At 48.1% G+C, this 22,558-nt stretch overlaps 1 protein-coding gene across 1 annotated transcript in view; it reads left to right on the top strand.

Annotated features, from left to right (window-relative positions):
* The window catches only part of shbg (sex hormone-binding globulin), a 52,291-nt gene extending 32,275 nt beyond the window's left edge, over nt 1-20,016 (top strand). Inside the window, exons 2-8 of the mRNA XM_072493240.1 lie at nt 3,097-3,218; nt 9,311-9,500; nt 10,308-10,469; nt 10,650-10,815; nt 10,960-11,114; nt 12,931-13,150; nt 19,525-20,016. Coding sequence (XP_072349341.1) covers nt 3,097-3,218; nt 9,311-9,500; nt 10,308-10,469; nt 10,650-10,815; nt 10,960-11,114; nt 12,931-13,150; nt 19,525-19,727 — 1,218 coding nt within the window. The 3' untranslated portion in view covers nt 19,728-20,016. The remainder of the gene's footprint in view (nt 1-3,096; nt 3,219-9,310; nt 9,501-10,307; nt 10,470-10,649; nt 10,816-10,959; nt 11,115-12,930; nt 13,151-19,524) is intronic.
* Nucleotides 20,017-22,558: the final 2,542 nt, after the last annotated feature.

Genomic DNA, 22,558 nt, shown 5'->3' with positions numbered 1-22,558 from the left:
AGGTGTTTTATATTATCAGGTGTTTTATATTATCAGGTGTTTTATATTATCAGTTTCATATTATCAGTTTTATATTATCAGATTTATATTATCAGTTTTATATTATCAGTTTTATATTGTCAGATTTATATTATCAGGTGTTTTATATTATCAGGTGTTTTATATTATCAGTTTTATATTATCAGTTTTATATTATGTTTTATATTATGAGGTGTTTTATATTATCAGGTGTTTTATATTATCAGATTTATATTATCAGTTTTATATTATCAGTTTTATATTGTCCGATTTATATTATCAGGTGTTTTATATTATCAGGTGTTTTATATTATCAGTTTTATATTATCAGATTTATATTATCAGTTTTATATTATCAGTTTTATATTGTCAGATTTATATTATCAGGTGTTTTATATTATCAGGTGTTTTATATTATCAGTTTTATATTATCAGTTTTGTATTATCAGTTGTATATTATCAGATTTATATTATCAGGTGTTTTATATTATCAGTTTTATATTATCAGTTTTATATTATCAGATTTATATTATCAGTTTTATATTGTCAGATTTATATTATCAGCTTTATATTATCAGGTGTTTTATATTATCAGATGTTTTATATTATCAGATTTATATTATCAGATTTATATTATCAGTTTTATATTATCAGTTTTATATTATCAGTTGTATATTATCAGTTTTATATTATCAGTTTTATATTATCAGTTTTATATTATCAGATTTATATTATCAGTTTTATATTATCAGTTTTATATTATCAGTTTTATATTATCAGATTTATATTATCAGTTTTATATTATCAGTTTTATATTATCAGATTTATATTATCAGTTTTATATTATCAGTTTTATATTGTCAGATTTATATTATCAGGTGTTTTATATTATCAGGTGTTTTATATTATCAGTTTTATATTATCAGTTTTATATTATCAGGTGTTTTATATTATCAGTTTTATATTATCAGTTTTATATTATCAGATTTATATTATCAGTTTTATATTAACAGTTTTATATTGTCAGATTTATATTATCAGGTGTTTTATATTATCAGGTGTTTTATATTATCAGGTGTTTTATATTATCAGTTTTATATTATCAGATTTATATTATCAGTTTTATATTATCAGATTTATATTATCAGTTTTATATTGTCAGATTTATATTATCAGTTTTATATTATCAGGTGTTTTATATTATCAGTTTTATATTATCAGTTTTATATTATCAGATTTATATTATCAGATTTATATTATCAGTTTTATATTGTCAGATTTATATTATCAGTTTTATATTATCAGTTTTATATTGTCAGATTTATATTATCAGGTGTTTTATATTATCAGGTGTTTTCTATTATCAGGTGTTTTATATTATCAGATTTATATTATCAGATTTATATTGTCAGATTTATATTATCAGATTTATATTATCAGATTTATATTGTCAGATTTATATTATCAGATTTATATTATCAGATTTATATTGTCAGATTTATATTATCAGATTTATATTATCAGTTTTATATTATCAGTTTTATATTGTCAGATTTATATTATCAGGTGTTTTATATTATCAGGTGTTTTATATTATCAGTTTTATATTATCAGTTTTATATTATCAGATTTATATTATCAGTTTTATATTATCAGATTTATATTATCAGATTTATATTGTCAGATTTATATTATCAGATTTATATTATCAGATTTATATTGTCAGATTTATATTATCAGATTTATATTATCAGTTTTATATTATCAGTTTTATATTGTCAGATTTATATTATCAGGTGTTTTATATTATCAGGTGTTTTATATTATCAGATGTTTTATATTATCAGTTTTTTATTATCAGATTTATATTATCAGATTTATATTATCAGATTTATATTGTCAGATTTATATTATCAGATTTATATTATCAGATTTATATTATCAGATTTATATTGTCAGATTTATATTATCAGATTTATATTATCTGTTTTATATTATCAGTTTTATATTATCAGATTTATATTATCAGTTGTATATTATCAGATTTATATTATCAGATTTATATTGTCAGATTTATATTATCAGATTTATATTATCAGTTTTATATTATCAGATTTATATTATCAGATTTATATTATCAGATTTATATTATCAGATTTATATTGTCAGATTTATATTATCAGATTTATATTATCAGATTTATATTATCAGTTTTATATTGTCAGATTTATATTATCAGGTGTTTTATATTATCAGGTGTTTTATATTATCAGTTTTATATTATCAGTTTTTTATTATCAGATTTATATTATCAGATGTTTTATATTATCAGATGTTTTATATTATCAGTTTTATATTATCAGTTTTATATTATCAGATTTATATTATCAGATTTATATTATCAGATTTATATTATCAGGTGTTTTATATTATCAGTTTTATATTATCAGTTTTATATTATCAGATGTTTTATATTATCAGATGTTTTATATTATCAGTTTTATATTATCAGTTTTATATTATCAGTTTTATATTATCAGATTTATATTATCAGATTTATATTATCAGATTTATATTATCAGGTGTTTTATATTATCAGTTTTATATTATCAGTTTTATATTATCAGATGTTTTATATTATCAGATGTTTTATATTATCAGTTTTATATTCTCAGTTTTATATTATCAGTTTTATATTATCAGTTTTATATTATCAGATTTATATTATCAGATTTATATTATCAGATTTATATTATCAGGTGTTTTATATTATTAGTTTTATATTATCAGGTGTTTTCTATTATCAGATGTTTTATATTATCAGTTTTATTTTGTCATGTGGTTTATATTATCAGGTTTATATTATCAGTTTTATATTATCCGTTTTATATTATCAGATTTATATTATCAGTTTTATATTATCAGTTTTATATTATCAGGTGTTTTATATTATTAGTTTTATATTATCAGGTGTTTTCTATTATCAGATGTTTTATATTATCAGTTTTATATTATCAGTTTTATTTTGTCATGTGGTTTATATTATCTTTCTCCCTCTTTTATCTGGAACACCAATAGATATTTAGTTCCTGCTTCTTCTGGTCGATCAACAAGAATCCACACTTTCTAACTTTAGCTCACCAGTGGGACGCACCAATCCCTATCGAGATCGTCACGGTGAAGCTGGAGAAAGTTTTCAGGTATGGTCTGTGATGAATGTAGGCAATTTTTCTACCGATTGTATTATATATATATTTCTGTTGTAGTAATGGTATTAAAAAATGGCTAATTTATGTATGATTATCTGGATCGCACGCAGCGAGCGCCTTACCCAGGTCGTGCCACGTGCTGCAATAAAGATGCTGTAATTATTGTGAGTAGCCAGGTCTGCCTGTAGATTTGCAGTTTTGATACGGGCTTGGCAATCTGCTAGGAGTTTTGAAGCTGAGCAGCAGCTTTTGACAAAGGCCATCAGGTTAAGCAATAGTCTGACACGGGCAGAAGGATCTATAGGCTGTTTCCTGACAGGATCTCTCTCTCTCTTCAAGCATTCTTTCCAAGAAATCTCTAAGCATGTAGACCAGTGTTTGCTCACTTTATTTACTGTTGCTAAGTTTTCGGTTGGTTCAATTGCTGTTTTATTACCTTTGCTCTCGAGTCGCCAGGTATCTTTATGATACCGCCATGAGGTTCAAGTCCAAGTAATGATCAATAACTCAATACACCGATTAGTAAGGTTTAAATCAAAGCACATTTATTATACACAGTAATCGCTACTCATGCACAAATTCTATGTCTAAGCTACTTCTACAACTAACAGGCCTATACTTAACATCGGACTGGCCCACCAGGTCAGGGGAATAAATGGCCTTTCGTTCGGGTTCTGAGCCTGCGGGATTCTAAGTTGGTACGGATTGGTAGCTAAGAGCGCCTATCTCGTAGCGAGCGTTGAATTAAGACTTACGGTCTTTCGGCGATCACTGCACCGGTCACGGTCAACATTGGTTTGCGTTGCTGGGTGACCCGGGCAGGAAGAAGAGAGGGCGATTTGAACTTGGGGCTTAACTTTATAGTCCCCAGCGGCTTCCCGCCTTTCGGGGCGGACTCTGTACCTGGTTCTAGGTGATTGGTCTTCGTTCCAATCGCTTGGTTCGATTTCTCCAATACTGGAGCGGTTCCCTGGACGATGGGCGGTCTTGAGGTGTCCGTTTTGCGTTGGCTCCTGCTGGCGCCGGGGAGTCTGGCTTGGCTTTGTGTGTCCCAAATGTTTCAATTGCACCCGGGCATTGCGCATTAGTATGTAGATGGCTGCTACATTATTATGCTAATGGTCGCTGGTATCAATGCTGTCTGGGCTTTTGCAGAGTTAAATACACAGCAAACCGGCACCTGCTGGTTTCTGCCTGTGTTGGCTGAATTTCCCTGCAGCCTTTGCCGTTCGCCATTTTAAATCGGGACTTGGCCAACTTAGGTGGCTACACTACAAGCGGCTTTTGACCTGTAATGGGTTTTGCTTGATTGGAGAGAGAGAAGGTGTAATTTAGCAGTTAAAATATTTCTTTTTTTTAAAACGCATTTTATTCAAACTTGTATCAAAGTAGGTTACAGCAAATAAACACCCCGGGAAACATTCTCCCCAACAATCAACTATACAGTTTGTACAGATTTTTCTCCCTTTTCACCCCCCCTCCCCACCCCCCCCCCCCCTCCCCCCACCCCTGCGACGAACAGCTCCTCAAACATGGTCACAAACATCCCCCACCTTTTCTCAAACTCACATGCTGAGCCCCTTAACTTATACTTTATCTTCTCCAACCGCAGGAAGTCGTACGGATCACCCAACCATGCTGCTACCCCCGGTGGCGATGCCGACCGCCACTCCAGCAAAATTCGTCGCTGTGCAATCAGAGAGTCGAAGGCCACGATATCGGCCTTCCTCCTCTCCATGAGCTCTGGCTCCTCTGAAACCCCAAATATCGCCACCAAAGGGTCCGGGTCCACTCCCTCCTCCACTATCCTGGCTAAGACCGCGAACACTCCCACCCAGAATCTTCCCAATTTTTCACAACCCCAAAACATGTGCATGTGATTCGCTGGCCCCCGCCCACACCTCTCACACTCATCTGCTAACCCCTGAAAGAACCCACTCATTCTCGCCCGAGTCATATGCACCCTGTGCACAACCTTAAAATGTATCAGGCTCATCCTCGCACAAGAGGAGGTCCCGTTTACCCTTCACAGTGCCTCACTCCATACTCCCCAATTGATCTCCCCTCCCAACTCCGTTTCCCATTTCTCCTTGATCTTCACCACCCGCTCGCCTCCCTGCTCCCCCAGCCACTTATATATATCCCCAATTCTTCCCTCCCCTTCCACATCTGGTAGCAGCAGTCGCTCCAGCAGGGTGTATCCGGCAACCTAGGGAACCCCTTCCAGACCTTTCGTGCAAAGTCCCTAACCTGCAGACACCTGAACTCACTCCCCCTCGGCAGCTCTACCCTCCCCCTTAGCTCCTCCAGACTGGCGAACCCTTCCTCCAAATACAGATCCCTCACCTTGACCAGCCCCACTTCCCTCCACCTCCTGTATACACTATCCCCCCCCCCCGGCTCAAACCCAGGATTCTCGCACAGCAGCGTTAGCACCGACATCCCTTCCACCCTAAAATGCCTCCTCAGCTGATTCCATATCTTCACCGTGGACTGCACCGTGGACTGAGCCATTGGCAATGCTGCCGTCACCATAGCCCTCAAACTAGACCCATACAAGATTCTTCCTCCATCCTAACCCACTCTACCCCTTGTCCTTGCCACCACCGCCGCACCTTGTCCACATTCGCCGCCCAATAATAATGAAGCAAGTTTGGCAACGCCAACCCCCCCTGCTGCCTCTGCCTCTGTAGCAGGGTCCTCCCCACCCTCGGCACCTTCCCCGCCCATACAAAGTCCGAGATGATCGTGTCCACTTTCCGAAAAAAGGCCTTTGGTATAAAGATCGGGAGAGCCTGAAAGATAAATAAGAACCTCGGCAGAATATTCATTTTCACCACTAGGACCCTCCCCGCCAACGTTAAGTGCAGTGAATCCCACCTCTTAAGATCCTCCCTGGCCTCCTCCACCAGCTTCGTTAAGTTCCACTTATGGAGCCCCGTCCATTCCCTCGCTACCTGAATCCCCAAGTACCCAAACCTATCCCTCGCTACCGTAAATGGCATCCCCCTTAAATTAGCCCACTGTGCCAGCTCATTCACCGGGAATACCTCGCTTTTCCCTACATTCAGCTTGTATCCCGAGAACCCTCCAAACCTCCCCAACTGGCCCATAATCCTTCCCATATTCTCCAACGGATCCGAAACATACAGCAAGAGGTCATCGGCAGAGAGCGACACCCGATGCTCCCTCTGTCCCCTCCTTATCCCCTGCCACTCGCAGTTAAAGTATTTCTGTTTGTTGTGAAGGGTTGTTTAACGGTTAATTGAGAAGCTACTTTCTGTTATGTTAATGTGTTTAATCCTGTGTTAAGAATGAAGTTTGTTGGCAAGAATCCTTTCCCCCAGTTTTACAAATCTTTAAAAAAAAGTGCTCAGGGTTGTCCAATATCCTAACAGAAGTTGAGGTCTGGTCCGGAATCATAACAGGACTCATGCCTTTGTGGTGATATGCATCACTGTAAATACACAAGGGGTTAATGTAAATACACTACAACTAAGTAAACACTAGAGGGAGCACCAGAGATGTCATGATATGCAAACATGCAGCTAATGAACACTTAGACTAGGACACAGCCAATGAGCAGTCAAGACACCCAGTGGCGTAATTACCACAAGGGGGCATTACACAAGCCATATAAAAGGACAGGGCACACATAGAACAAAGAACATAGAACATTACAGCGCAGTACCGGCCCTTCGGCCCTCGATGTTGCGCCGACCTGTGAAACCACTCTAAAGCCCATCTACACTATTCCCTTATCGTCCATATGTCTATCCAATGACCATTTGAATGCCCTTAGTGTTGGCGAGTCCACTACTGTTGCAGGCAGGGTATTCCACGCTCTTACTACTCTCTGAGTAATGAACCTACCTGTGACATCTGTCTTATATCTATCTCCCCTCAATTTAAAGCTATGTCCCCTCGTGCGAGACATCACCATCCGAGGAAAAAGGCTCTCACTGTCCACCCTATCCAATCCTCTGATCATCTTGTATGCCTCAATTAAGTCACCTCTTAACCTTCTTCTCTCTCACGAAAACAGCCTCAAGTCCCTCAGCCTTTCCTCATAAGATCTTCCCTCCATACCAGGCAACATTCTGGTAAATCTCCTCTGCACCCTTTCCAATGCTTCCACATCCTTCCTATAATGCGGTGACCAGAATTGCAATACTCCAAATGCAGCCGCACCAGGGATTTGTACAGCTGCAACATGACCTCATGGCTCCTAAACTCAATCCCTCTACCAATAAAAGCTAACACACCATACGCCCTCTTAACAACCCTGATAATCTATGATTAATCTAGGACAAAGGTTCGGCACAACATCGTGTGCTGTATTTTCTATGTTCTATGTTCTATGTAACCCTCTCAACTTGGGTGGCAACTTTCAGGGATCTATGTACATGGACACCGAGATCTCTCTGCTCATCCACACTGCCAAGAATCTTACCATTAGCCCAGTACTCTGTCTTCCTGTTATTCCTTCCAAAATGAATCACCTCACACTTTTCTGCATTAAACTCCATTTGCCACCTCTCAGCCCAGCGCTGCAGCTTATCTATGTCCCTCTGTAACTTGTAACATCCTTCCGCACTGTCCACAACTCCACCGACTTTAGTGTCATCTGCAAATTTACTCACCCATCCTTCTACGCCCTCCTCCAGGTCATTTATAAAAATGACAAACAGCAGTGGGCCCAAAACAGATCCTTGTGGTACACCACTAGTAACTGGACTCCAGTCTGAACACTTCCCATCAACCACCACCCTTTGTCTTCTTCCAGCTAGCCAATTTCTGATCCAAACTGCTAAATCTCCCTGAATCCCATGCTTCCGTATTTTCTGCAGTAGCCTACTGTGGGGAACCTTATCAAACGCTTTACTGAAATCCATATACACCACATCAACTGCTTTACCCTCATCCACCTGTTTGGTCAGCTTCTCAAAGAACTCAATAAGGTTTGTGAGGCATGACCTACCCTTCACAAAACTGTGTTGACTATCTCTAATCAAATTATTCCTTTCCAGATGATTATACATCCTATCTCTTATAAACCTTTCCAAGATTTTGCCCACAACAGAAGTAAGGCTCACTGGTCTATAGTTACCGGGGTTGTTTCTACTCCCCTTCTTGAACAAGGGGACAACATTTGCTATCCTCCAGTCTTCTGGCACATGCTCTGTCCCTTTCCACAGGCGAGACTTAGAGAGTAGGACAGGGGCAGATAAGAAGCATCACACCCACCATGTGGCTTAGAGCAGACTGGTTAGTTAGACTGAGATACTACAGCAAGATTAGCAGGAGAGTTGAACTCATAGAGAACTGTGCTAATGGTTCAATAAATCACATTGAACATACTTCAAAGTCTGGAGTATCTTTTGGTCAAAGCTGCATCGAGTTGCAGCCTGTGTTATCCCAGAGTACATAACACATCAGCCTTTTGCCGCCTCATTAATCCTCACACAGTTTTGTATTTCACTTGTGTTGTAATTCGTAAGTTTCACATTGATTGGCCCGTCACTCACTAGAGTTTAAAAAAAATTCATTTATGGGATGTGGGCGTTGCGGTTATTCCAGCATTTATTATTTATTCACCCCTAGTTGCCCTTCAGAAGGTGGTGGGTGAGCTGTCTTCTTGAACGGCTGCAGTCCTTCAGATGTTGGTACACCCACTGTGCTGTTAGGGAGGGAGTTCCAGGATTTTGTCCCAGCGACAGTGAAGGAACGGCCGATATTTTTCCCAGTCGGGGTGGGGAGTGACTCGGAGGGGGACCTCCAGGTGGTGGGGTTCCCAGGTATCTGCTGCTCTTGTCCATCTAGATGGTAGAGGCCGTGGGTTTGGAAGATGCTGCCTAAGGAGCCTCGGTGAGTTGCTGCAGTGCATCTTGTAGACGGTACACACGGCTGCCACTGTGCGTCGGTGGTGGAGGAAGTGAATGTTTGTGGTAGGGTGCCGATTAAAAAATTAGGGAAGCGATGCCCACATCCCACGAAATAATTTTAAACATGCAGGGGTAAATGTGGGTTTTGCGGGTCTTGTGAATAGAAAATCTACCTGTCCCTTTCTCCCTGTGCCTCAGCTTTGAGTCCGAGTTTTACCTGCGAACCTACGACCCGGAAGGAGTTGTGTTTTACGGTGATGCTGACGCTGGTAACAACTGGTTCGTTCTGGCACTAAGAAACGGAAGGCCGGAAATTCAGATTAGCAATGAACATTGTCGCCTCGTGGTGTCATCTGGCAACATCCTCAACGATGGAATATGGAGAAAGGTAAGCTGCCCCCCCCCCCCCCACTCGCCCACTCACCAATTTCACCTTAACTACGTGGGGGAACTCAGGAAACAGGCCCCATGAGTCAGTTTGGATTTCACTGAGGTCATGGCTGACTTGCGACCCAAATTTCTTAATGCCTTCGGCCGACAAACATTGATCGATCTCAGCTTCAAAAATAGCGGCGGGAACGGGGGTGACCCGGAGGATGGGACGGGAAGCAGGAAACGGGATTCAGGACATTGTGAGTCTCCCGACCTGTCCCCACCTTAATATCATCATCGGGCAGGCTGGCCGATTCTCCGGCCTCCTGGGATGCTCTCCAGCACGTCCAGCCGGGGGTCCCACTGGGTACAGGCCCCAACCCGCCCCACCTTCCCTCGCAGGACAACTCCTCCCATCCCAGAAACCAGCCGAATGAACGGTTCGATGTGAGCTGGAGTGTCGTGTTCAGCTTTGGGAAGAGTGCGGAGGCGTTAAGAGAAGAAATTCCACTGTAATTAGAGAAGAATAAGCAGAGGAAGGGAGAGCGGGAAAGGGGGTGGCACTAGATGCTCACTAGGTTGCTCATTCAGCCAACCAGTAGAGACACGGTGGGTTGAATGGCCTCCTTCTGCCCGTAACAATGCTGCGCGCCCAGGCGACACGCGGACCGAGCGGTGGGAGGTGGGACGGGACTGGATAGCTCCGAACAGGATGTGCCGAACGGCATCCTTCCGCGGTGTAAATCTTCGATGTCAGCGTCTACGAAGCGGGCTGTCATTGTGTGTTCTTCTCGCCCCCCCCCCCCCCCCCCACCCCTAACAGATAGCTGTGAATAGCCAAAAGAACGAGATTGTACTGACTGTGGATGACAAGATCGCCCTGGTCATTGCGATTTTCCCCAGCATTGGGCTGGACGACAGCATGGTGGACATGAGGATTGCCCTGGGTGGGCTTCTGATCAACGAATCCAGCCTCCTGGTGCCAGTGAGTTTCCCCCGGACGCACAATCAGCGGAGGGGATGGGAAAAATCGGAAAGGGAAAGTTTGCTGGACTACAGCGGAGCGGGGGAGGGGGTTCCGCGGTGGGGGTCTCCGGTGGGGGAGGGATGGGCGACGCACTTCCTGGTTGAGGTGACAAACCTTTATCTCCGGCCCCCCCCTCAGCTCCGGCACTCTCTGGACGCCTGCATCGTGAACTGGAATTGGCTGCAGCAAAACACCTCATGGATCAAGGAGAAGGTGGCCAGGAACCCCAACCTGCAGTGTCACACCGACATCATGACCGGTTCCTTCTTCCCCGGGTTGGGAATGGCAGTGTTCAGATGCAGTGGTAAGAGAATCTCGGAAATTAGCCCCCTACACCCCTCCCTCCCGCCCCCGCCCCGACAACCCTCCCCTTGAGTCTCTGCATGAACCCCCCCCCCCCCCATGCCCAGCCGGCACCCCAACGTCTGTCTCCTCTGACGCCCCCCAGATCTCCTGAACGCATCCGGGACCGAGGTGAGCTGGTCCCTGAGCTTCGAGGTGGTGATACGTCCGAACAAACACAACGGCCTTGTGATGGCGCTACTGACAGGGGGACACGACCCTCTCCTAAAGATTCAGTTCTCCCTCCAGGACAACCACGAGGTGCGTGAACCTTCTTTGTAACTTCTCTCGTGGGGACGCGAGTGTCATTGGGGGCTGGGCCAGTCTTCGTCGCCCCCTCCCCTAACTGCCCTCGAACCCAGTGTCTCGCTCGGCCCACTTCCGAGAGAGGGGGCATTTAAGAGTCAACCCCATTGGCTGTGGGTCTGGAGTCACGTGTAGGCCAGACCAGGGTAGGGACGGCAGATTTCCCCTTCCCTAAAGGTGAACCAGATGGGATTTAACGTCAATCGATGATAACTCCATGGTCACCATGACTGAGAGTAACTTTACAATTCCAGATTTCATTCATTGAATTTGAATCAATATTGGACGAGATTTGAACCCTCGTCCCCGCAATGTTAGGCCGGGCCTCAGGAATACCAGCCCAGTGACATTGCATCATGTTGTTGTCTCCCCCGGAACCTGGCGAGGGAGACCTCCCTGAGTGGGGGAGGTGGGAGGGGGGGGGGACATTAACCGCCCCCGTTCTCACGGCCGAAGCTCCCTGTGTTGTGTTCTGCTTCTTCATGTAGCATAAGCTGCTTCCTAGATGTGCACTCTGACAACGGAAGGTTCCGACTCGGAGATAGGTTTAGCACATTTATTGAACAGTTAACAATTCTACTTGAGTTTGACTCTCCTGCTAATCTTGCTATAGTAACTCAGTCTAACTAACCAGTCTGCTCTAAGCCATGCGGTGGGTGTGATGCATCTGATCTGCCCCTGTCCTTCTCTCTAAGTTTCACCTGTCGAAGAGCATGTATGCCTTGTCCTTTTAAATGGGTTGCCCCCTTGTGGTAGTGCCACCTCTGGGTGTCTTGACTGCCCATTGGTCGTGTCCTATTCTATGTGTTCATTAGCTGTATGTCTGCATGTCATGATGTCTCTGGTGCTCCCTCTAGTGTTTACTTAGATGTAGTGTATTCACATTAACCCCTTGTGTATTTACAGTGATGCATATCACCACACCCTGGCTTCCTGGACCGATCTCACCTAGATATGGCTCTGTGTCCCTTGACTGCGGAGGGGGAAACGGAGAAACATTGCTAACCAATGATCATCCTACCTCGTCGCTCACCAAATCCCCCATCCCGAAAATTGTCCCAGTGGAGGATGGCTGAGTCTAACACTGGCGGGCAATTAGGATTCCCGCACTCGTCAAATAGCCGTCGGGTGCCGAGAGTCTGGGTGGAGGGGGAACGGGAGGAGGCTGATAGCGAGGTCCCACCCACCTTGCTGCTCAGGGGGGAGTTCCAGGGTCGTGACCCGGCGACCGCGAAGGAACGGCCTGTGGATTTCCAAGTCGGGAAGGTCAGGGTTTTGAACCATTGTGCGCCATACTGGTGCACCTGATCGATCTCCCTGGAGCAGGGAAGGTTAAGGGGGAGATTTAATCGATGCGCTCAGAAATCACGAGGGGTTTGGATGGAGGAAACGAGGAGGAAGTGTTTCAGTGACCAAACTGGGGGTGAGTAGGATCTGGAAGGCGCTGCCTAAGCAGATTCAACAGGAACTTTCAAAAGGCCAAACAGCGAAGATAGCAAGGAAGAAAGCAAGGAAACATTTGTCTGTCCTCCAATTCACCCCGGGAGGTTGGGATATTGGGGCGAAGGGCATGTCGCCCGGCAAATGAGTGGATTGTGGGGGGCGGGGGGGATGCATTGGAGGGCATGTGACGAAACCTCCACGTGTGGGACCAATCAAGGTTGGCCATCCAGTCTTACAGATGTCCAACTTCCTTCACCTGCGCCAAACGCCAAACCTTCGAGCACTGTCCATTCGCCTCTTTGATCCGCTGTGTTGGTTGCCTCCTCAGCAATTCAAGCTGTCCCTGGGCACGGCGACGACCATCAGCATCGAGAGCCCTGCCAGGCTCTGTGACGGGCAGCAGCTGAACCTGACCATCTCCGAGAGCGAGGCGACATTGCAAATCGGCGATCAGCGCGGTCGTCAAACTGTGGACGCCAGCGACTTCGCAGCGCTGAAGACTTCCTGGTTCAACAGAGACACCTTGATGTTCCTGGGAGGTGTTCCTGGTGAGAAAAACAAACATCCCCCCGCCCCCCCCCCCACTCACCAGCCTCGGAGATAGGGAGGGTTGTAGGGGCTGGAGGAGGTTACAGAGAGCGAGGGGTGTAGGGGCTGGAGGAGGTTACAGAGATAGGGAGGGGTGTAGGGTCTGGAGGAGGTTACAGAGATAGGGAGGGGTGTAGGAGGTTACAGAGATGGGGAGGGTTGTAGGGGTCTGGAGGAGGTTACAGAGATAGGGAGGGGTGTAGGAGGTTACAGAGATAGGGAGGGGTGTAGGGGCTGGAGGAGGTTACAGAGATAGGGAGGGTTGCAGGGGCTGGAGTTTAAGAAGATAGGGAGGGTTACAGGGGCTGGAGGAGATTACAGAGATAGGGAGGGTTGCAGGGGCTGGAGGAGGTTACAGAGATAGGGAGGGTTACAGGGGCTGGAGGCGGTTACAGAGATAGGGAGGATTGTAGGAGTTGGAGGAGGTTATAGAGATAGGGAGGTTACAGGGGCTGGAGTGGTTACAGGGATAGGGAGTGTCGTAGGGGCTGGAGGAGGTTACAGAGATAGGGAGGGTTGCATGGGCTGGAGGGGTTACAGGGACAGGGAGGATTGTAGTGGATGGAGGAGGTTACAGAGATAGGGAGGATTGTAGTGGATGGAGGAGGTTACAGAGATAGGGAGGATTGTAGGGGCTGGTGATGGAGGAGATTAGAGAGATAGGGAGGGTTGTAGGGGCTGGTGATGGAGGAGATTACAGAGATAGGGAGGGTTGTAGGTGATGGAGGAGATTACAGAGATAGGGAGGGTTGTAGGTGATGGAGGAGATTACAGAGATAGGAAGGGTTGTAGGTGATGGAGGAGATTACAGAGATAGGGAGGGTTGTAGGTGATGGAGGATATTACAGAGATAGGGAGGGTTGTAGGGGCTGGAGGGGATTACAGGGATAGGGAAGATTGTTGGTGATGGAGGAGATTACAGAGATAGGGAGGATTGTTGGTGATGGAGGAGGTTAGAGAGATAGGGAGGATTGTTGGTGATGGAGGAGGTTACAGAGATAGGGAGGGTTGCAGGGGCTGGAGGAGGTTACAGGGATAGGGAGGGTTGCGGGGCTGGAGGAGGTTACAGAGATAGGGAGGGTTGTAGGTGATGGAGGAGGTTACAGAGATAGGGAGAGTTGTAGAGGCTGGAGGAGGTTACAGAGATAGGGAGGGTTGTAGGGGCTGGAGGAGGTTACAGAGATAGGGTGGGTTATGGGGCTGGAGGAGATTACAGAGATAGGGAGGGTTGTAGGTAATGGAGATTACAGAGATAGGGAGGGTTGTAGGGGCTGGAGGAGGTTACAGAGATAGGGAGGGTTGTAGGTGATGGAGGAGGTTACAGAGATAGGGAGGGTTGCGGGGCTGGAGGAGGTTACAGAGATAGGGAGGGGTGTAGGGGCTGGAGGAGGTTACAGAGATGGGAAGGGGGTGTAGGGGCTGGAGGAGGTTACAGAGATAGGGAGGGTTGTAGAGGCTGGAGGAGGTTACAGAGATAGGGAGGGTTGTAGAGGCTGGAGGAGGTTATAGAGATAGGGAGGGTTGCGGGGCTGGAGGGGATTACAGAGATAGGGAGGGGTGTAGGAGGTTACAGAGATAGGGAGGGTTGTAGGGTCTGGAGGAGGTTACAGAGATAGGGAGGGGTGTAGGGGCTGGAGGAAGTTACAGAGATAGGGAGGGTTGTGGGGCTGGAGGAGATTACAGAGATAGGGAGTGTTGTGGGGCTGGAGGAGGTTACAGAGATAGGGAGGGTTGTGGGGCTGGAGGAGGTTACAGAGATAGGGAGGGTTGTAGGGTCTGGAGGAGGTTACAGAGATAGGGAGGGGGTGTAGGGGCTGGAGGAGGTTACAGGGACAGGGAGGGTTGTAGGGGCTGGAGGAGTTTACAGAGATAGGGAGGGTTGTGGGGCTGGAGGAGATTACAGAGATAGGGAGGGTTGTAGGGTCTGGAGGAGGTTACAGAGATAGGGAGGGTTGTTCGGGCTGGAGGAGATTACAGAGATAGGGAGGGTTGTAGGGGCTGGAGGAGGTTACAGAGATAGGGAGGGTTGTAGGTGATGGAGGAGATTACAGAGATAGGGAGGGGTGTGGGGCTGGAGGAGATTACAGAGATAGGGAGGGTTGTAGGTGATGGAGGAGATTACAGAGATAGGGAGGGGTGTAGGGGCTGGAGGAGATTACAGAGATAGGGAGGGTTGTCGGGGCTGGAGGAGGTTACAGAGATAGGGAGGGGGTGTAGGGGCTGGAGGAGGTTACAGAGATAGGGAGGGGTGTAGGGGCTGGAGGAGGTTACAGAGATAGGGAGGGTTGTAGGTGATGGAGGAGGTTACAGACATAGGGAGGATTGTTGGTGATGGAGGAGGTTACAGAGATAGGGAGGGTTGTAGGGTCTGGAGGAGGTTACAGAGATAGGGAGGGGTGTAGAGGCTGGAGGAGGTTACAGAGATAGGGAGGGGTGTAGGGGCTGGAGGGGGTTACAGAGATAGGGTGGGTTGTAGAGGCTGGAGGAGGTTACAGAGATAGGGAGGGTGGTAGAGGCTGGAGGAGGTTATAGAGATAGGGAGGGTTGCGGGGCTGGAGGATATTACAGAAATAGGGAGGGGTGTAGGAGGTTACAGAGATAGGGAGGGTTGTAGGGTCTGGAGGAGGTTACAGAGATAGGGAGGGTTGTTGGGGCTGGAGGAGGTAACAGAGATAGGGAGGGTTGTTGGGGCTGGAGGAGGTTTCGGAGATATGAGGGTTGTTGGGGCTGGAGGAGGTTACAGAGATAGGGAGGGTTGTTGGGGCTGGAGGAGGTTACAGAGATAGGGAGGGGTGTAGGGTCTGGAGGAGGTTACAGAGATAGGGAGGGTTGTAGGGTCTGGAGGAGGTTACAGAGATAGGGAGGGTTGTAGGGACTGGAGGAGGTTCCAGAGATAGGGAGGGTTGTTGGGGCTGGAGGAGGTTACAGAGATAGGGAGGGGTGTAGGGTCTGGAGGAGGTTACAGAGATAGGGAGGGGTGCAGGGGCTGGAGGAGGTTACAGCGATAGCGAGGGTTTTAGGAGCTGGAGGAGGTTACAGAGATAGGGAGGGTTGTTGGTGCTGGAGGAGGTTACGGAGATAGGGAGGGTTGTTGGGGCTGGAGGAGGTTACGGAGATAGGGAGGGTTGTTGGGGCTGGAGGAGGTTACAGAGATAGGGAGGGGTGTAGGGGCTGGAGGAGGTTACAGAGATAGGGAGGGGTGTAGGGGCTGGTGGAGGTTACAGAGATAGGGAGGGGTGTAGGGGCCGGAGGAGGTTACAGAGATAGGGAGGGGTGTAGAGACTGGAGGAGGTTACAGAGATAGGGCGGGCTGGAGGAGGTTACAGCGATAGGGAGGGTTTTAGGGGCTGGAGGACGTTACAGCGATAGGGAGGGTTGTAGGGGCTGGAGGAGGTTACAGAGATAGGGAGGGTTGTAGGGGCTGGAGGAGGTTACAGAGATAGGGAGGGTTGTAGGGCTGGAGGAGGTTACAGAGATAGGGAGGGTTGTAGGGAGTGGAGGAGGTTACAGAGATAGGGAGGGGTGTAGGGCTGGAGGAGGTTACAGAGATAGGGAGGGTTGTAGGGCTGGAGGAGGTTACAGAGATAGGGAGGGTTGTAGGGCTGGAGGAGGTTACAGAGATAGGGAGGGTTGTAGGGCTGGAGGAGGTTACAGAGATAGGGAGGGTTGTAGGGCTGGAGGAGGTTACAGGGATAGGGAGGGTTGTAGGGCTGGAGGAGGTTACAGAGATAGGGAGGGTTGTAGGGAGTGGAGGAGGTTACAGAGATAGGGAGGGGTGTAGGGCTGGAGGAGGTTGCAGAGATAGGGAGGGTTGTAGGGCTGGAGGAGGTTACAGAGATAGGGAGGGTTGTAGGGGCTGGAGGAGGTTACAGAGATAGGGAGGGGTGTAGGGCTGGAGGAGGTTACAGAGATAGGGAGGGTTGTAGGGGCTGGAGGAAATTACAGAGATAGGGAGGGGTGTAGGGCAGGAGGAGGTTACAGTGATAGGGAGGTTTGTAGGGAGTGGAGGAGGTTACAGAGATAGGGAGGATTGTAGGGGCTGGAGGAGGTTACAGAGATAGGGAGGGGTGTAGGGCTGGAGGAGGTTACAGAGATAGGGAGGGTTGTAGAGGCCGGAGGAGATTACAGAGATAGGGAGGGTGTCGGGGCTGGAGGAGGTTACAGAGATAGGGAGGGTTGTAGAGGCCGGAGGAGGTTACAGAGATAGGGAGGGTGTCGGGGCTGGAGGAGGTTACAGAGATAGGGAGGGTTGTAGAGGCCGGAGGAGGTTACAGAGATAGGGAGGGTTGTAGAGGCCGGAGGAGGTTACAGAGATAGGGAGGGTGTAGGGGTTGGAGGAGGTTACAGAGATACGGAGGGGGTGTAGGGGCTGGAGGAGGTTACAGAGATAGGGAGGGGTGTAGGGGCTGGAGGAGGTTACATAGATAGGGAGGGGTGTAGAGGCCGGAGGAGGTTACAGAGATAGGGAGGGGGTGTAGGGGCTGGAGGAGGTTACAGAGATAGGGAGGGGTGTAGGGGCTGGAGGAGGTTACATAGATAGGGAGGGGTGTAGAGGCCGGAGGAGGTTACAGAGATAGGGAGGGGGTGTAGGGGCTGGAGGAGGTTACAGAGATAGGGAGGGCGTGTAGGGGCTGGAGGAGGTTACAGAGATAGGGAGGGGTGTCGGGGCTGGAGGAGGTTACATAGATAGGGAGGGGTGTAGGGGTTGGAGGAGGTTACAGAGATAGGGAGGGGTGTAGGGGCTAGAGGAGGTTACAGAGATAGGGAGGGTTGTAGGGGCTGGAGGAGGTTACAGAGATAGGGAGGGTTGTAGGGCTGGAGGAGGTTACAGAGATAGGGAGGGGGGTGTAGGGGCTGGAGGAGGTTACAGAAATAGGGAGGGGTGTAGGGGCTGGAGGGGGTTACAGAGATAAGGAGGGGTGTAGGGACTGGAGGAGGTTACAGAGATAGGGAGGGGTGTAGGGACTGGAGGAGGTTACAGAGATAGGGAGGGTTGTAGGGGCTGGAGGAGGTTACAGAGATAGGGAGGGTTGTAGGGACTGGAGGAGGTTACAGAGATAGGGAGGGTTGTAGGGCTGGAGGAGGTTACAGAGATAGGGAGGGGGGTGTAGGGGCTGGAGGAGGTTACAGAAATAGGGATGGGTGTAGGGCTGGAGGAGGTGACAGAGATAGGGAGGGTTGTAGGGGCTGGAGGAGGTTACAGAGATAGGGAGGGTTGTAGGGCTGGAGGAGGTGACAGAGAAAGGAAGGGGTGTAGGGGCTGGAGGAGGTTACAGAGATAGGGAGGGTTGTAGGGACTGGAGGAGGTTACAGAGATAGGGAGGGTTGTAGGGGCTGGAGGAGGTTACAGAGATAGGGAGGGTTGTAGGGACTGGAGGAGGTTACAGAGATAGGGAGGGTGTAGAGATAGGGAGGGGTGTAGGGGGCAGTAGGAGGTTACAGAGATAGGGAGGGTTGTAGGGGGCAGTAGGAGGTTACAGAGATAGGGAGGGTTGTAGGGGCTGGAGGAGGTTACAGAGATAGGGAGGGTTGTAGGGACTGGAGGAGGTTACAGAGATAGGGAGGGTGTAGAGATAGGGAGGGGTGTAGGGGGCAGTAGGAGGTTACAGAGATAGGGAGGGTTGTAGGGGGCAGTAGGAGGTTACAGAGATAGGGAGGGTTGTCGGGGCTGGAGGAGGTTACAGAGATAGGGAGGGGTGTAGGGGCTGGAGGAGGTTACAGAGATAGGGAGGGGGTGTAGGGACTGGAGGAGGTTACAGAGATAGGGAGGGTGTAGAGATAGGGAGGGGTGTAGGGGGCAGTAGGAGGTTACGGAGATAGGGAGGGTTGTAGGGGCTGGAGGAGGTTACAGAGATAGGGAGGGTTATAGGGACTGGAGGAGGTTACAGAGATAGGGAGGGTGTAGAGATAGGGAGGGGTGTAGGGGGCAGTAGGAGGTTACAGAGATAGGGAGGGTTGTCGGGGCTGGAGGAGGTTACAGAGATAGGGAGGGGTGTAGGGACTGGAGGAGGTTAGGGATAGGGAGGGTTGTAGGGACTGGAGGGGGTTACAGAGATAGGGAGGGTTGTAGGGACTGGAGGAGGTTACAGAGATAGGGAGGGTTGTAGGGACTGGAGGAGGTTACAGAGATAGGGAGGGGGGTAGGGACTGGAGGAGGTTACAGAGATAGGGAGGGGTATAGGGGCTGGAGGAGGTTACAGAGATAGGGAGGGTTGTAGGGACTGGAGGAGGTTAGGGATAGGGAGGGTTGTAGGGACTGGAGGAGGTGACAGAGATAGGGAGGGTTTGGTCACCAAGCCAATGATGTCTCTGTGCATTTATCCTTTCCGTCTAGGCCTGGATAAACTGGGGTATGACTGGTACCTGTACGCGGGCTGCATGCAGGACGTCCGACTCCAGGGCGTTGCCGTGGACTTCAACCAGGTCCTGTTCAAACACGACTCTGTCTCGTCCCACAGCTGCCCGGCTCCGAAACAATCGTCCAGCCCGTCGATCCTCACTGGTGGCTTCGCCCAGCTGAAGACCAAAGAGTTCTGAAAGTCGAGCTGCCGAGTAGCCACCCTCCCGTTAATCGGGGAGGCCACAGGGAATATTCCCTGGGGGGGGTGGAGATTAGGCCGGGGTGGGGGGGGGGGGGGCGACCTGTTTATTCGGCCTGGGGCAGACATGATTGGCCCAGTGTCCTCTCGCTGTAAACTTCCCATGGTCCAATAAACGGCATTCCCCCCTCCAACACCACCCCCTGCTCCCCTTCCCATGCTCCCCCCCCCCCCCCCCCCCCCCGCTTGCTGCACCTCCTGCCGATAATAAACTCTTGCACAATTGTCTCCTTTGTGTCCTGTGGGTTTTTTCTGTGGTGCCCCGTCGCGGATGGACGGTTCAAGGCTCGAGGCTGATTGGCCCTTGGGCGGACTCTGCAGAAATAAAATGGCGGCCCCGGGGTGCGGGGTGGTGGTGGGGGGGGTTTCTCGAGCTCCATCTCAGGCCAGTCAGTCAATCTCAAACAGGGACATCCACCTTTGGGATGTGTACCCCGCCGGTAAAGAGAGGACACGGCCGCCAGACTCTGCAATCTGATGGGCCGAATGGCCTGTTGCAACTCCTGTGCGATGAGGGAAATGGGCCTGTATCTCTCTCTCAGCGTGTCAAAGAGGGAGAGGCCACCTCATTCAAACTTACTGTATCCTCACAGGGTGTGACAGGCTCGATACGGGAAGGTTTTCCCCTCCCGGCCAGTGTGTCTCGAACCGGGGGTGGGGGGGGGGGGTGGGTGCACAGTCTCGGAATGAGTGGCAGGCCATTTGTGACTGACGTGGCGGCAAATCTTCAAAAGTCTCCACCCTAGTGGGCTGTGGAACCTCAATCCTACGTTAGGGGCTTGAGGGGCTGAATGGTTTATTCCTGTACCTGTGGATCGCACCCCCCCCCCCCTCATTGGAAAGTGATGGGGTGTGGGGCAGATTGAAAGCTCTCCACGTTGCCCCTGGGACCTTTGACAATAACACACTGATCCCTAGGACGTGGTATCGTGACAGAATAAGCGGGGACAAATGGCGGCAGGGCGGCAGAGTGGCTAGCACTGCTGCATCACGCCGCCAGGGTCTCTGGTTCGATTACCCGGCTTGGGTCACCGCCTGTGCGGAGTCTGCACGTTCTCCCCCGCGCGAAGGAACCTTATCAAATCAGATTAACATACCATTCCCGGGGCTGATAGTGCCCTCCATCCCCGGCAGCCCCCACCACTCACGGAAGGCCTCAAACGCACTGGCGAGCACCGTCCGCCCCCTCTCCCAGGGGCACCCGGCCGCGAAGGGAGTCACTCCCTCCCCCGGGACCTGTCCACGGCCACTTTGCTCAGGCCCGGGAGCAGGCCCGTGAACTCTGACCTGCCCCCGACTCACCAGGCTGGCCAGAGAGCAGGAGCATGGGGGGGCGGCTGAAGTACAAACAGGATTCCGAGGGGCGATCTCACACAACTAGGTGCACCTGGAACTCGGACTCCTCGAGGTCACAGAGGGGGCAGGTGGTCTGGGAGTCCGTGCATCTTTTTATTGTTTTTGTAAGAAAATATTTTATTGAAGCATTTGTGATTTTCACAATTTGACATATTGACATTTGTAAAACAACCGCGCGGGTCGACGCACAAAATACCCCCTAAAATAACCACAAACAATAGACCACGTACCCCACTGCTCCCGTCCTATCCCCAATTACCCCTATACTAGATTCCCTGCTCGCTCCCTGTTAGCTGGCTCTACAACGGCCATGGTCTTTATACTAGTGCTGGGTTAATTCAGTCCAGTGAGCGTGGGGAAACAATCATTTCCCAGTCCTGTGCAGCAGGGAGCCAATATTATGCTCCTAATCATATTACCTGATTCTTCCACAAATTTTGATTGGGATGGTACTAAAGTTGTGAATGAATATGGCCAGCGGAGCAACACTGAGAGCGTGTCCAAGGCATGTGTACATAAACAGTGTCATTTGGTTCAATCACTTGAACATTTTGGAGAGACCCATTCATTGAGCAAATCGGCTTGAATAGATAAATTACTGAGGATAGGAAAAAGTGAGAGCGGACTCAATTTTCTATTCAGATAGGTAGAATCATGCATGTCTACCAAGCATTGGAGTTTAACCCTGAAAAGTGTGAGGTTGTCCATTTTGGAAGGACAAATATGAATGCGGAATACAGGGTTAACGGTAGAGTTCTTGGCAATGTGGAGGAGCAGAGAGATCTTGGGGTCTATGTTCATACATCTTTGAAAGTTGCCACTCAAGTGGATAGAGCTGTGAAGAAGGCCTATGGTGTGCTCGCGTTCATTAACAGAGGGATTGAATTTAAGAGCCGTGAGGTGATGATGCAGCTGAACAAAACCTTGGTCAGGCCACATTTGGAGTACTGTGTACAGTTCTGGTCGCCTCATTTTAGGAAGGATGTGGAAGCTTTGGAAAAGGTGCAAAGGAGATTTACCAGGATGTTGCCTGGAATGGAGAGTAGGTCTTACGAGGAAAGGTTGAGGGTGCTAGGCCTTTTCTCATTAGAACGGAGAAGGATGAGGGGCGACTTGATAGAGGTTTATAAGATGATTAGGGGAATAGATAGAGTAGACAGTCAGAGACTTTTTCCCCGGGTGGAACACACCATTACAAGGGGACATAAATTTAAGGTGAATGGTGGAAGATATAGGAGGGATGTCAGAGGTAGGTTCTTTACCCAGAGAGTAGTGGGGGCATGGAATGCACGGCCTGTGGAAGTAGTTGAGTCGGAAACATTAGGGACCTTCAAGCAGCTATTGGATAGGTACATGGATTACGGTAGAATGCTATAGTGTAGATTAATTTGTTCTTAAGGGCAGCACGGTAGC

The sequence above is a fragment of the Scyliorhinus torazame genome, chromosome 31 (genome assembly GCF_047496885.1).
Source record: "Scyliorhinus torazame isolate Kashiwa2021f chromosome 31, sScyTor2.1, whole genome shotgun sequence".
Lineage (NCBI taxonomy): Eukaryota > Metazoa > Chordata > Chondrichthyes > Carcharhiniformes > Scyliorhinidae > Scyliorhinus > Scyliorhinus torazame.
This window is presented reverse-complemented; position numbering and strand designations above follow the sequence as displayed.